This window comes from Talpa occidentalis, unplaced genomic scaffold (assembly GCF_014898055.3).
Source record: "Talpa occidentalis isolate TD23 unplaced genomic scaffold, MPIMG_talOcc4v2.1, whole genome shotgun sequence".
Classification (NCBI taxonomy): Eukaryota; Metazoa; Chordata; class Mammalia; order Eulipotyphla; family Talpidae; genus Talpa; species Talpa occidentalis.
Genome location: NW_026555331.1, coordinates 147,538,509 through 147,551,324, shown reverse-complemented (window position 1 = coordinate 147,551,324; position 12,816 = coordinate 147,538,509). Strand labels below are relative to the sequence as shown.

The following is a 12,816-nucleotide window of genomic DNA, read 5'->3' as shown; positions in this document are numbered from 1 at the left end:
TAACAACCATAGCAGCCACATTTACTGACAGTTTATTCCATGTGGGACTTGAAGCATTTTTCATGATACCTCACTAATTCCTCCTAACAACATATCACAAAACACTACTACTGTCCCCCTTTTATAAATGAGGAAAAAGTGAAACAGAGGGAGGTTTAGAAACATCCCCAAGACCACCCAGTTCATAAAAGCCAGGGTCAGGATGTGGGCCCAGGTGGTCTGGTTTCAGGGTCCACATTCTTAGCCTCAACTATCTACACCTAAGAGCCCATAAACGCTAGATTTACTGCGTGTCCCAACTGCACATATTCACAAGTTTGAGACTCCTTCATGGTCTTAAGCAACAATATACTTGTTGATATGTCAATGCTGTCTCAGTGTAAAAAAAATAATAACAGGACAAAACACAACAAAGCAAAAATGGACAATTATAAACCAGAGACATCCTGCAGGGGAGGAGGCCGGAGAGATCGGAGGGAGGGAGGAGCACAGGGGACTGAGGTGATGGTGCATGGGTGCACTGGTGAAGGAAACGCTATGGGGACTACACCTGAGGGGGTGGGGGAATAGCAGATATTGTTTAAAAATGAACAATGATGTAAAAAATAAAAAAATTAATATAAAAAAAGATATGTCGATGCTGTCCAGTGAAAGCAAATTAATATCTATGTAATTTCTTTAAAATAAAATTAACTAAACTCATAAAACTGCTTATATTGTTTTTTAAAGCTGTGAAATCTTAAAGCAGATATGCATCTTGGTTAATTTTAAATAAAAACTGCTTACACAAAAAAAAGAGAGAAAAAAAAACTTTGCTTATTCTGAAAAATTAAAAATTACTACAAAATCATAATAATAAAGGAATGCAAGAACTACTGAAATGAAATGACTTCACTACCAAGCTGCACTGAATCTCGTACCCAATGGCCTTCATTTTATTTCATAGTTTTTGACAGTCATAACAGTTTGCTAGAAACTGGTATCCTGGGGAACTGCTGGTGCTAGACAATTCACTGTTTTTTTTTTAAGATTTATTTATTTATGCATACAAGAACTGGGGTACAGGCCAGAGGTGCGGGGGGGTGAGAGGATTCACCAGACACAGAGTGGGGAAAAGAACAGGCGGATTTACTCATATACACTGCTGAGGGAGCAGCAGGTGAGACAGGAGTGGTCTGCTGTGCCATGTGGGTTGCTCCCTGGCCGGGGATCAAACTCAGTGCTGCAGTGGCTGCAGGATAGCTTCATAGTGCTATGCTTAACCCCTTGCACCACCAGGGAGGTCCCCAATTCACTGTTAATAACACAATAGCTTCACCTACTGAGTGCTGCATAGAATACGCCGACACACGTCACTTCACCAATCTCTAGTACACCTGAGATTCATGTCACAATCACATTTTAAATGAGGGAAGAAAAGACCAAAGAGGCAATAAAAGTAATTGCCAAATGTCAAAAATCTTGGAAAAAGGAAAGCAACTGAATTCTGACCCACGTCTGTGGGACCACTATGCTTTTGTCCTCTTCCTCCAGGCCACTATATTGTTTTATTTAAATCACCTTATCACTATCATATAACGTTTAAATTAAACCTAGTAACTAGCTTATTATAATGAGCTAGTAATAATTAAAATACATTTCCACAGTTATATAATGACAGTGTTTTTACTATACTGACATTTGCCAAAGTCTGTTTCTCCCTCCAAAACAACCAGACAGAGAGGCCATGAGAAGCATCCTCCAGCAGGAAGGGGCAAAGCAGCAGTGTCTGTTCCCTCCTGGACCCTCTGCTGTTGCGACAGGCAACACCACGCTGACAAAGACACGGGAGTCGTGGAGCAGGCTGCACAAGGCAGGATGCTGCTTGAGAGCAAGATCCTGGCCATTTTTATTGAGAGAATAATCATACAGCATCAGCTACGTGCATTAGAAGGACAAGGAGAAAATCATATGGGGAACACTAAGGAATGTCATTAGGGCTTGGGGAGACATGAGTCCGCTGACCATGTTATCAGCCTGATGACCGAGAGTTGTCATCGAAACCAGACCTCAGGCCCCCAAACATGGCCGTAATCTTAGCAACAAGGCATTCCACTGATCAGCTTCTGGGGTCCCTTGTCATACATCGGTCCTTGGCCCCCGGGCATTCCCGGTCATACCTCATGATACATACCCTCCCCAGAGTGATCAAGCTTTCTGCTCTTGATTGATTTGAAAGGCACCTTGAAAGGTTTGGTTCATATGACTGATTGACTGGGAAGTTCTGACCTTTGTATAGGAACACAGAACTGCAGTTAACCATAATGGTGGCTGAACAGGCCACTTAAGTCTGCCACACTCTGCCACTTAGGGAGAAAAGGCCACCTTGGACCCACACTTCAGATAACAAGGCTCACACCAGAGCATCTCCACAAACAACTGCTTCAGCTTTTTGTGTCCCAGAATGAGAATAAATGAGTGGCCAGTGGAATAAAACATTTTAATTATATCTCCAATCATCCTAATCATCTGAGTTCCTGGTAGGAAATGACTGGATGATATCATTAAAAGGGCAAGGAAGTAAAGTAGAAAGAGAAAGAGGAAGGAGAGGATGATTTTGATGGCCCTCTTGTGGGCCTCAGTGCTTGGGTCACTGGAGCTGGTGCCATTTTGCTGCATCTGCCGCGTGTGCCTCCCCAGGGAGAGGATGAGCAGAAAGGAGGAGGCCAGAGACACAATTAGGGGAGGAAAGTTCCACAGTATCCCAAGCCCGTGGATCAGTTCATATTCACTTTTCTTTCTGAAGTGCTCAGTCACATTCCTTGGGACATCGACTCCAATCAAAGCAGAATAGATCTTAAATTCATGGATCAGAGACGTGGCACTTGCACACGACAGGAGCAGAGCACCCAGCAACATCCATGCAACCAACCTGGAGACTCTCCACTTGAGCCACAGGAATGTGGGGTGAGAGAAACTGGCAATTTTCAGGCAGTAGAGGGTATTGAGACAGGTGACAAGCCAAATGCTCAAATCATTTGTAAAAGTCCAGATAATTTCAAGAAAATGCTCTGCTATTCCTTTATCACCTACTTTGGAAGGAAACAACATTAAAACTCCATCAGCCAAGAGAGAAAACAGTAAAACAATCCTGGAGAGAGCCAGTGTAGTGACAATGAAGTCAGACAAAGAGATTCTCTTGCTCTTGAGCCAACTACTGCCATGGACCCACACAATGAAGCCGTTCCCCAGCATTCCTAGGATGAACTGTGTGGTGGACAGAAGCAGAAACAGGCACTCTGTGAGTCCCATCATGTCAGCTGCTAGGCAGGCCTGATCTTGTTCTTCCTGTTGATGGGCAATCTCCTTGCCGATTTGAAATTTTTCTCTCTCAGTCTACCTACGGCTTCACAGTACCTGTTACTTGTCTCTGCCCAAATGAGGCTGCTGTAGAGCACAGTGTAGTGTGTTCCCTCTGCTTCTTCCTGGTCACTCTGTCCTCTTCACAGATGACATGGATTGTCACGTTCCAACTATAATTGAAACTCAGAAGCTCTTTGCTAACATGCAAATGGAGTAGTGTCTGGTGTCACACAGAGAAGGAAGAGATCTGTGTGATAGCGAAGATGGAGGCCTTGGGCTCAATTTCAAAGGGGGCAGAGTTCTGAGCCACCCAGAACAGAAAGGTGTCACCAGAGAGTCATACAGCATCTCTTAAAGAGTGAGAAGTCTCAATTCTCAGGATAGGGGGCCTCAGGGAGGCCACACAGAGAGAGGAAAAAATCAGAATTCCACCATAAGGTTTCACCAAGGTTACCCTGAAGGGAGATTTAAGTGCACAAAGTAGAAGTTCAGTCGGTGCCATTGGTGCGGGACTAGAATTAATAGTTTTGCCTCTGGAGGATCAATTACATGAGGTAGCTCTAACCTCTCTAGAAGTCATATCATCAAAAAATCCCTAACTATCTTAATGTGTGAATGACAACAATATGAACAAGAGAAACAACAGCACATAAACTTTTCAAAATATGTATTTTTTTTTTCAGAGTGTAAAACCACTTCACTGATAAGTCAATAATATAAGACTGACCAAATCACCCATGCATACCAAAGAAGGCTTATTTATCTAATATGGTGCCTTACAAATTTACACATGACCAACAGTCATATTTTCATATGAACTTATATATGTGTATATAAACATATATCACTATATATGAACACTTATTATATATAAAACATACCTCAAACTATATATATAAAACTTATACTTCATGATCTAAATACATTTATAAAAAAATAAAAATATACATACTGGGAACACAAAACTTTATTTTCCCATTCTATATGTGTGACACTCCAATATTTTCTATCCCATTCTTAAAAGTTAATTCCCAAAGTTAAGTTGTGTGGCTACATAAAAAAAGAAAGCCAGTACATTTCAAAGCAAGGCATAAATGACTGCGAGCAAGTAAGAATGAGGAATTGTCGGAAGGAGGAAAACTTCAGGCCAGTTCCAAAGCAGGTGCATGGGAAGAGCTCTGTAATGGGTAGTCTGGTCCCAGTGCTTCCTAGAAAGTGGCAGGAAGCCACTGCCTCCTGGCACCTCAGTTGGTAATAAAAACATGCTGGGACTGTAGGCTGGATTTCCACTCGTCCAGATTACTGAGCGCTTTATGAGCCGGGCGGTGGGCCAAGCATGTGATCACAGTAGCGCGCAACACACAGCCCAGGGAGCACACATACTGCTCCTCACCCTGCAGCAAGACTGCGGCCAATGAACTCTGGCTATGGCTGTGAAGAGCAGAGGAGACAGTCACGCTCCACCACTGGCACAAAGCCTGGGTGAGATGTGACCGTCATGAAGGGCAGGGATTCTATGGACACTTTCTGAGGGCAGACATGAGGACCCAACTCCAGATGCCAGGCAGAACTTTAAGGGGAGCATGGTTGCTGGCTGCCATGTACCCAGGAAGCCTGGTTTGGACACATACACACACACAAAAAAAAAAAAAATCAGAGGAAAGAGAAGGGTAGTTTCCTGACAGACTACTCCTCCTGTTAAGAAAGGCTAAGCAGGCAACTGAGACATTTAGTTATCCAATAAGGAAAAGCAAGCTACACATTGAGACTTCTAAGAGTATCTGGAGACAGAGTGTATCTCCCGTCTCTTGTGAGAACAAGACTGGGGAACAGATGAGATTAGAATTGGAGTTTAGATCACAGTTCACGTATCAGTGCCGGCACCTTAGTTTTGATGAATGGGCCAGATTCTATAAGATGTTAACTTCCAAAAAACTGAGAAGAATATGGGAATTCTCTGTACTCTCTTTACAATTTTTGTGTAAAATAAAAAATGAAAACTTTACACTTTTGAAAAATATGTGCATCTCAGTCTGTAAAGCTGTTTGTATAAAAATCACATTTTTAACAATTTGAGAACAGCATGTCTCAGAGACTTAGGAGACTAAGGTTTTTTTCCCCCAATGTTGCAAGATCATGTGAAGAAAAGATCAAGGACAGAGACAGCAGACGGGGCTGTCTGGACACCGCCATCCATAGCACAGGGCTCACAGGTTCGTGACAGCCCCAGCCTCCGTGGAACAAAACTCATGGCCAGATCCCAGTCCAGGGCGTGTACAACAGGGTCCTGTGTCATTCACAGAAAGGCTGTGTGCCTCCAAGTTGGACAGACCTGGGCTTGCCTCCCGCTGCTACACTGGCACCAGTGTCCAGCCCAACTACTTAGTAGCTGTGTCCCCAGGAAAATCCATGAACCTCTTGGAGCCTCAAGTACCTCTTTACTAACATGCAGTTGTCACCGTTTACCTCCCAGGGCTACTATGATGATGAAGGACTTGCAAAGTGATGTTGCTTGATGCCTAGAAAACAGCATTCTTAAATTAATCTTATTCTTTCCTTCTGGTGATTGCTCGCTTCAATCTCCCCTTTCAGTGAAGAAGGAGAGCACCTGAAGCCAACTATTATTCACAGTAGGCAAATGTAATGATTTCAATTGCTATATCCGAAGAAAGGGGGCCAGCTCTGCACAATTCCAGCACCTCTGGAAAGCAAGATGAAAGGTGAAAGACAGATCACCCCAAGTCTTTAAAAACACACAGAAGTCAAAGAAAATGAGGGATGGTGAGTGTTAGACAGATATTTCTGAATAATACCAATGTATTTAATTATTCCTTTTTCTTTAAGAGAAGTATTTCTTTAAAGATTTATTTATTTATGGGCCTCCCCTGGTGGTGCAGCGGTTGAGTGCTGGGCTGCAAAGCTGCCCACAGCCTCTGCAGCGCCGGTTCAATCCCCGGCCCCCAGCAAAGGTCCCACATGGCGCACAGACCTCTCCTGTTGCGCCCGCTGCTCCCCTCAGCAGTGTATTTTGTTGGTCTGCCTGCTCTGCTTCCCGCTCTGGCTCTGGTGAATTTGCTTACCCTCCCGCACTTCTGACTATATCCAGTGCTTGTATAAATAAATAAATAAATCTTAAAAAAAAAAAAAAGAATGCTCATAATATTTTACTATAATAATAAAACTTTAAAAATAAATAAATAATATAAATAATATAAATAAATAAAGATTTATTTATTTATGCATACAAGAACTGTGGTACAGACCAGAGGTGTGGAGGCTAAGAGGAGTCACCAGACACAGAGTAGGGAACAGAACAGGCAGATCAACTGAAATACACTGCTGAGGGGAGCCGCGGGCAAGTCAAGAGAAGTCTTCTGTGCCTGATGGGTCAGCTCCCTGGCTGGGAATTGAACTCATGCTGAGGTGGCTGCAGATAGCTTCATTGTGCTGCATCTTAATCCCTTGTGCCAGGGAGGCCCTTAATTATTTCTTCTCTGAGATATCTGGATTCAGATCAGTATAGTCATTTCCCAACTACAAATACTGCAAAACAGAAACAAATAAATTTTCCCATATTTAAAATAGGTCAGAAATGTTATGAAACAACTCAATACAGCATGTTCTCAAATAACATCATTCTGTTCAACATTTCCTTGTAACATGGATGAGATAAAGGAGATATTAGATGACTTTGAAAGAAACCACCTCATTTGGTTTTATTTTCTAACAGGAGCCCCAACTCCTGGCTTGGAGATGCAGCAGGATACGCCTGGCTCTGCTGTAGGCCCCTTGTACTCACAACTACACCTGGCATGAGCTGGGCTTGACAGCTAACCCCAGCAGAGGGCTGAGTTTTGAAGCTCCGATGGGGAGTGGGTTTTAAAACCTAAGTGGTTTTAAAGATGCACCATCAGGCTTGAGCTCATACCAGTGCTGGTCAAGTTTAGGAAATAGTGTGAAACCTGGGCACCCTGAAAGGGGTATGAGCCACGGCAGCAGACATATTTGGGCACTCAGATCTCCCAGACTCATTGAGACATGCTTTCCTAGGACATCCTTCACTTCAGATCTTCAAGACCTTCGGTTCCTGTCTTCAGTTCTCCAACTCTAGGCTTGAATTGTCAGTTGCTGCTGCCTGCTCTCCAACACTGCAGGCTGCTGTTTCTGCCTCCAGCTCAGTCTCCACATTAACTGCTCATAGGTGCCCTGGCATGTGCCCAGCACCTCTGAAAGAGCTGAACACTGGTGTCTGATCATCTGGCACCTCCTCTGAAAGAGTTTGTCTGCCAGCGCTTGGTCCTCTGGCACCATCTCGGAGAGCTGTCCACCACTTCTGATCCTCGGGCACCACCGCCTGACCACCGCTCCTGCCTCCAGCATGTCTGGTACCTCTTCCTGATGCTGTTACCTCCAACACTGTCCAGTCCAACCTTCAGTGGCTGCTGGCTACTGTGGTGCCACTCAGCAGTGCCACCTGTGGCCACTTCCAGCTGCCACCATCAGTTGGGTCCTGGTCCACCACTTACTGGTGTGCCACCAGCTCAGGCTCTCAACAAAGAGACAACACCATCCTGTGCAAGCTGCTCTTGGTTTGGATACCGGACACCGCAGCCATTATGTGGGATAGGACAGACAGCCATTTGTGACTTTAGAAATTCTTTACTTTTTCCTTATCTCTCCCAACTTCCCCCTTATAAATAAATCTGTTGCACTCTCAGGCTGGGTCACATCTTGCTATTGTAAGTGCACAGGTGAGAACCCACGAACTGTGACATTTCCCCCAAGGTCTTCATGGTGTCAGTTTTATGCCATTCCAGTTCAGGTCTCCGTTTTGAAGTAGTATGCAAACATCATGAAGGGAGGCCTTACTGGAGTGCCTATGCCGCAACACTCACTTGCAAGAAACCAGAACAACACTGAGTCATCTCCCCATGTGCTCCTTCCTGCTGAGTTACACTGTACCACACAGCCACAGTCCAGAGCACCGTGCACCGTTACCGTTCTGGTGTGCTATTTCTACACCACCTCCCCACAAGACGGACCTCACACCCACTCCACCAGTTTGAGGGATGGTATGCAATCCAAGCCCAGCGCCCTGCGGTCTTCCTTACCCTCCATCCTCTGCCCTTCCTTCTCCCCTCCACCACCTCCATCAACTCATTTATTTCCTTGTTGGTAATTTCCATGGCACGCAAATTCTCACACATCTGTGGAGTTTGCTTTCATGCTGTTTTTCTCAGGGAATAATACTAGACATGGACTTATTATCCAAATTCCTGGTGAGTTTTGTCAAACCACCACTTCCTCTTACACTCCACACTCAGGAACAATGGGAGGCAGGACATACAAATATTGAAAAAAAAAATTCCTAACAGATTTTCATGCTTCTCACTCATCCAGCCCTTTGAGAATCAGTCAGCAAGACTGGAGGGCCCATCTCCAGCTTTAACTTGTCAAAAAGAACACTTGGAAAGTTATTTGAAATGCTTTCACTAAGTAAGCATCACATTTACCTGAATGTTTTGGCATTTAAGGCTATCCAAAAGTTGCATTAGATACATGCTTTAAAACACTAATGTTTCTTTCCTCTTTATCCTTTTTCTTAAAAAGATTTATTTATTTATGCATACAAGAATTGGGATGTAGGCCAGAGGTGGGGGGTATGTTGGGAGGATTTAGCAGAGACAGAGTGGGGAGCAGAACAGGCAGATCTACTGAAATACACTGCTAAGGGGAGCAGCGGGGAGACAGGAGAGGTCTGCTGCACCATGTGGGTAGCTCCCTGGCTGGGGATCAACTCGTGCTGTGATAGCTGTGGATAGCTATTAGTGCTGAAGCTTAACTCCTTGCACCACCAGGGAAGCCCCTCTTTATCCCTTTTTTTTTTTTCAATTGAAACACTGAATATAGCTCATCAGCAGAACACTGGTAGCAATGATCTGGGAAACCAAAAATCATACATGCTTAGGTGAAATTTAGGCACTATAAAGAAACATAAAATTCAGGGCCTCCCTGGTGGTGCAGGGGGTTGAGCGCAGTGCTGTGAAACTGTCTGTGGCCTTTGCAGTGCAAGTTTGATCCCCGATGGCCTGGAGCAACCCACATGGTGCAGCAGACCTCTCCTGTCTCTCCTGTCTCGCCCGTGGCTCCCTCCAGCAGTGTATTTTGGTACATCTGCCTATTCTGCTCCCTGCGCTCTCTGGTGAATCTTCTCACACACACACCCCCCACCCCCGTGACTCTGGACTGTACCCCACTTCTAAAAAAAAAGAAACTTAAAATTCTTGAAATAGTTAACATTTCATTTAGTTGTACATGAGCTGTATCTACTTTTTCATCATCTTTCTATTGGCATTGGCCTATTCCTTCTCAAGTAGCAGCATTCAAAAGAAATTTTAAAACAGTTTCTCCTTAAATTATACTACCTATTGGTTTAAAAACACATATAAGTCTCAAGACTTCAAAGTCCAATGTCTACAAGACACTGTAACATATATTTCACCTAAGGAAACAAAGTACTCAACAGATTTTCACACGCACACCCACTACACCTAGACAGATAGACAGATATTTGTGGGTATTTTTCAGGCTGAACAAATCCTGATTCAGATATCATCTTGGATATCTTCTTTCTGCCCTAGGAAATAATGCTATGTACTGGGCAAAATCCTACTTTGTTCCTATGTCTTTCCCCCTATCTTGTGGGATAATGGAAAAAAGATAAATTTTAGAAATAGAAGATGAGTTGAGCTCTGACTCTACCCTTCCCTACCTTTCTTAATATGAGCTACTTAAATATTTAAGCTGTCTGTGTATCAGATTTCTCATCTGTGTAATAGGTAATAATACCAACTTTACCAAAGAAGTTATCAGAGTGAGGAACCAATAAAATAATGCAATATTGAGCTTGTTATTGAGCAGTTATAAGTTATGGCAATGCCTCCCAGTTATAGTTACCAAAGTGGATGTTTGATGATGTCTGCAGACACTGTCCGGCAACTACCCTTCATTTCAGAAAGTGGTCATTCCTAAGAGTTCTAAACATCCCTCCTTTTCTGACTGGCAGGGTAGGGAGATGCAAGATACCACATATTTGTAGTAGAAACCCTATACTTTATCATAGTTTAAAGAGATAAACTCCAAAAGCTTTATTCAAATGATTGCTTTATAAGTTCTCAGTGACAGAGCATATGGGAAACAGCAAAATTCCAAACACGCAGCATTATTCAAACTGCGCCCAAGGATCACATTGGGCAAATGCCTAAAAAGTCTGAAGACGTTCTTAAAATAGCAAAAACAGTTCTACAGTAAGTCCTAATTAAAAACAGAACATCTAATCTAGAGGGGGAGGGAAATAAAAACGATGTAGGAAAATGAAGAAATGAATTGGTAGAACTTTGACAATACAAGAAAAAGGAACTCAGATAATCTGAAAGACTAATGATTCTTAGTCTTTCTTAGTGAGTAGAAAATGGATGTTGAAATCAGAACATCCTATATGTGACCTCTGGATGGATGGATGGATGAATGGATGGATGGAGGAGTGTTTATATGCTGCAAAATAATTAACAGCATGTCTATTTCTGATAACAAAGGAAATCTATGCTAATTTTAGAAAACCTGGGGGAAAATTTTAAAGCTCTACCTAAAAATAATTGTTTGTGGGGCCTCCCTGGTGGCGCAAGGGGTTAAGTCTCAGCACTGTGTAGCTATCCGCAGCTGCCACAGCACAAGTTCAATCCTGGCCAGAGAGCTGACCCACATGGCTCAGCAGACCTCTCCTGTCGGGCCCACTGCTCCCCTCATCAGCGTATTTCAGAAGATCTGCCTGTTCTGCTCCCTACTCTGTCTCTCACCTCCTGTACCTCTGGCCTGCACCCCAGTTCTTATATGCATAAATAAATACATCTTTTTTTAAAAAATTGTTTGTATTCTTCTATGTATGAACATATTACTTTTTACAAAAACTAGTATCACACTGTATATATACATTTTTATTTTCATTTCACTTAACAGTATATTATCAATATTTTCTCATGCCATGCAAAAATGATCTTTAAATATTAAGACATTAAATAACTGCATACTATTTCTTCATAAGCATATATATTATTGTACATATTTGTGATAAAGCATAAGTTACTGAAAAGGCAATAGTGACCCAAAACTGCAGTGTCTAAAACATTGCAGACTGCTCTCTCATGAACAGTCCTGGGGGTAAGGTGAAGACCCTCCAGAACTGCTGTGGCAGCTCCAGGAACTACGGAGTCCCCTCCAAGATGGAGAATTGCCCCACTGCCCCAGAAAGATACCTCAGCTGTGTGGTCCAAGATGGCCATTCATTACATGGGCAGTCCAGTCCACAGGAAGAAGAAAGGTGTGGGGGGAGGGCACAGCCATTATAGTGGTGACATCTAGAAATTACACACATCACTTCTACCCACTCTGTTGGCAGCCCTTGATCACACAGCAATACCTACAGATAAGAGGAAGCTATAAAGTATAAGTAGCTCCCCAAATTCTGGGTAACTAAATTTTTCATACTACAAAGAAGCGGGAAAGAAAAAACTGACATTGGGGGATCATGAGGGTTTCTGTGACTCATTTAGAGTTCTTATGTCATGGTGTAGATTTAATCCCTCTGGTTACTGCTTTTATAACACCTAGAAGTAAGATTCAAATATAGTATGGTGAATACCTACAGTTTTTGTGGTATAAAACACTGGTTTAGATAATTTTTTTTTAAGATTTATTTATTTAGGGCCTCCCAGGTGGCACAAGGGTTAAGACACAACCTATGAAGCTAACCACAGCCATTGCAGCACGAGTTTGATTCCCGGCCAGGGAGCAGCCCATATGTCGCAGCAGACCTCTCCTGACTCGCCCCGCTGCTCCCCTTAGCAGTGTACTTCAGTCAGTCTGCCCATTCTGTTCCCTACCCTGTCTCTGGTGAATCCTCTCACCCCCTGCATCTTTGGCCTGTACCCCAGCTCTTGTATGCATAAATTAATAAATGTTTAAAAAAAGATTTATTTATTTATGCATACAAGAACTGGGGTACAGGCCAGATGTGTGGAGGGTGAGAGGATTCACCAGAGACAGAGTGGGGAACAGAACAGGCAGATTGACTGAAATACACTGCTGAGAAGAGCTGCGGGGGAGTCAGGGAGGTCTGCTGCACCATGTGGGTCTTCTCCCTGGCTGGGGATTGAACTCATGCTGCAGTGGCTGCTGAGAGCTTCATAGGTTGTGCCTTAACCCCTTGTGCCACCAGGGAGGCCCCTGGTTTAGATAATTCTTACTGAATACTGCAGTCAAGAATTTTGTGGGAAGAATGAAAAAAATAACGTAATTGTAAATTGGGGATTTGCAGGATTTTTTTATTAATATAGAATATCATTTTAATAAGGTTACTTATTTTAACATATATGAATATTTCTTAGGTTTTTTTAATAAACGCCAAAAAGCAGTATA

General features: G+C 43.1%; 1 protein-coding gene across 1 annotated transcript; it reads right to left on the bottom strand.

Moving 5' to 3' along the window:
- Positions 1-2,346: 2,346 nt before the first annotated feature.
- LOC119254208 (taste receptor type 2 member 3-like) lies at positions 2,347-3,294 on the bottom strand. Its single transcript, XM_037521360.1, has one exon. It carries the CDS (start codon positions 3,292-3,294, stop codon positions 2,347-2,349), a length of 948 nt encoding a protein of 315 aa, XP_037377257.1.
- Between the last annotated feature and the right edge of the window lie 9,522 nt (positions 3,295-12,816).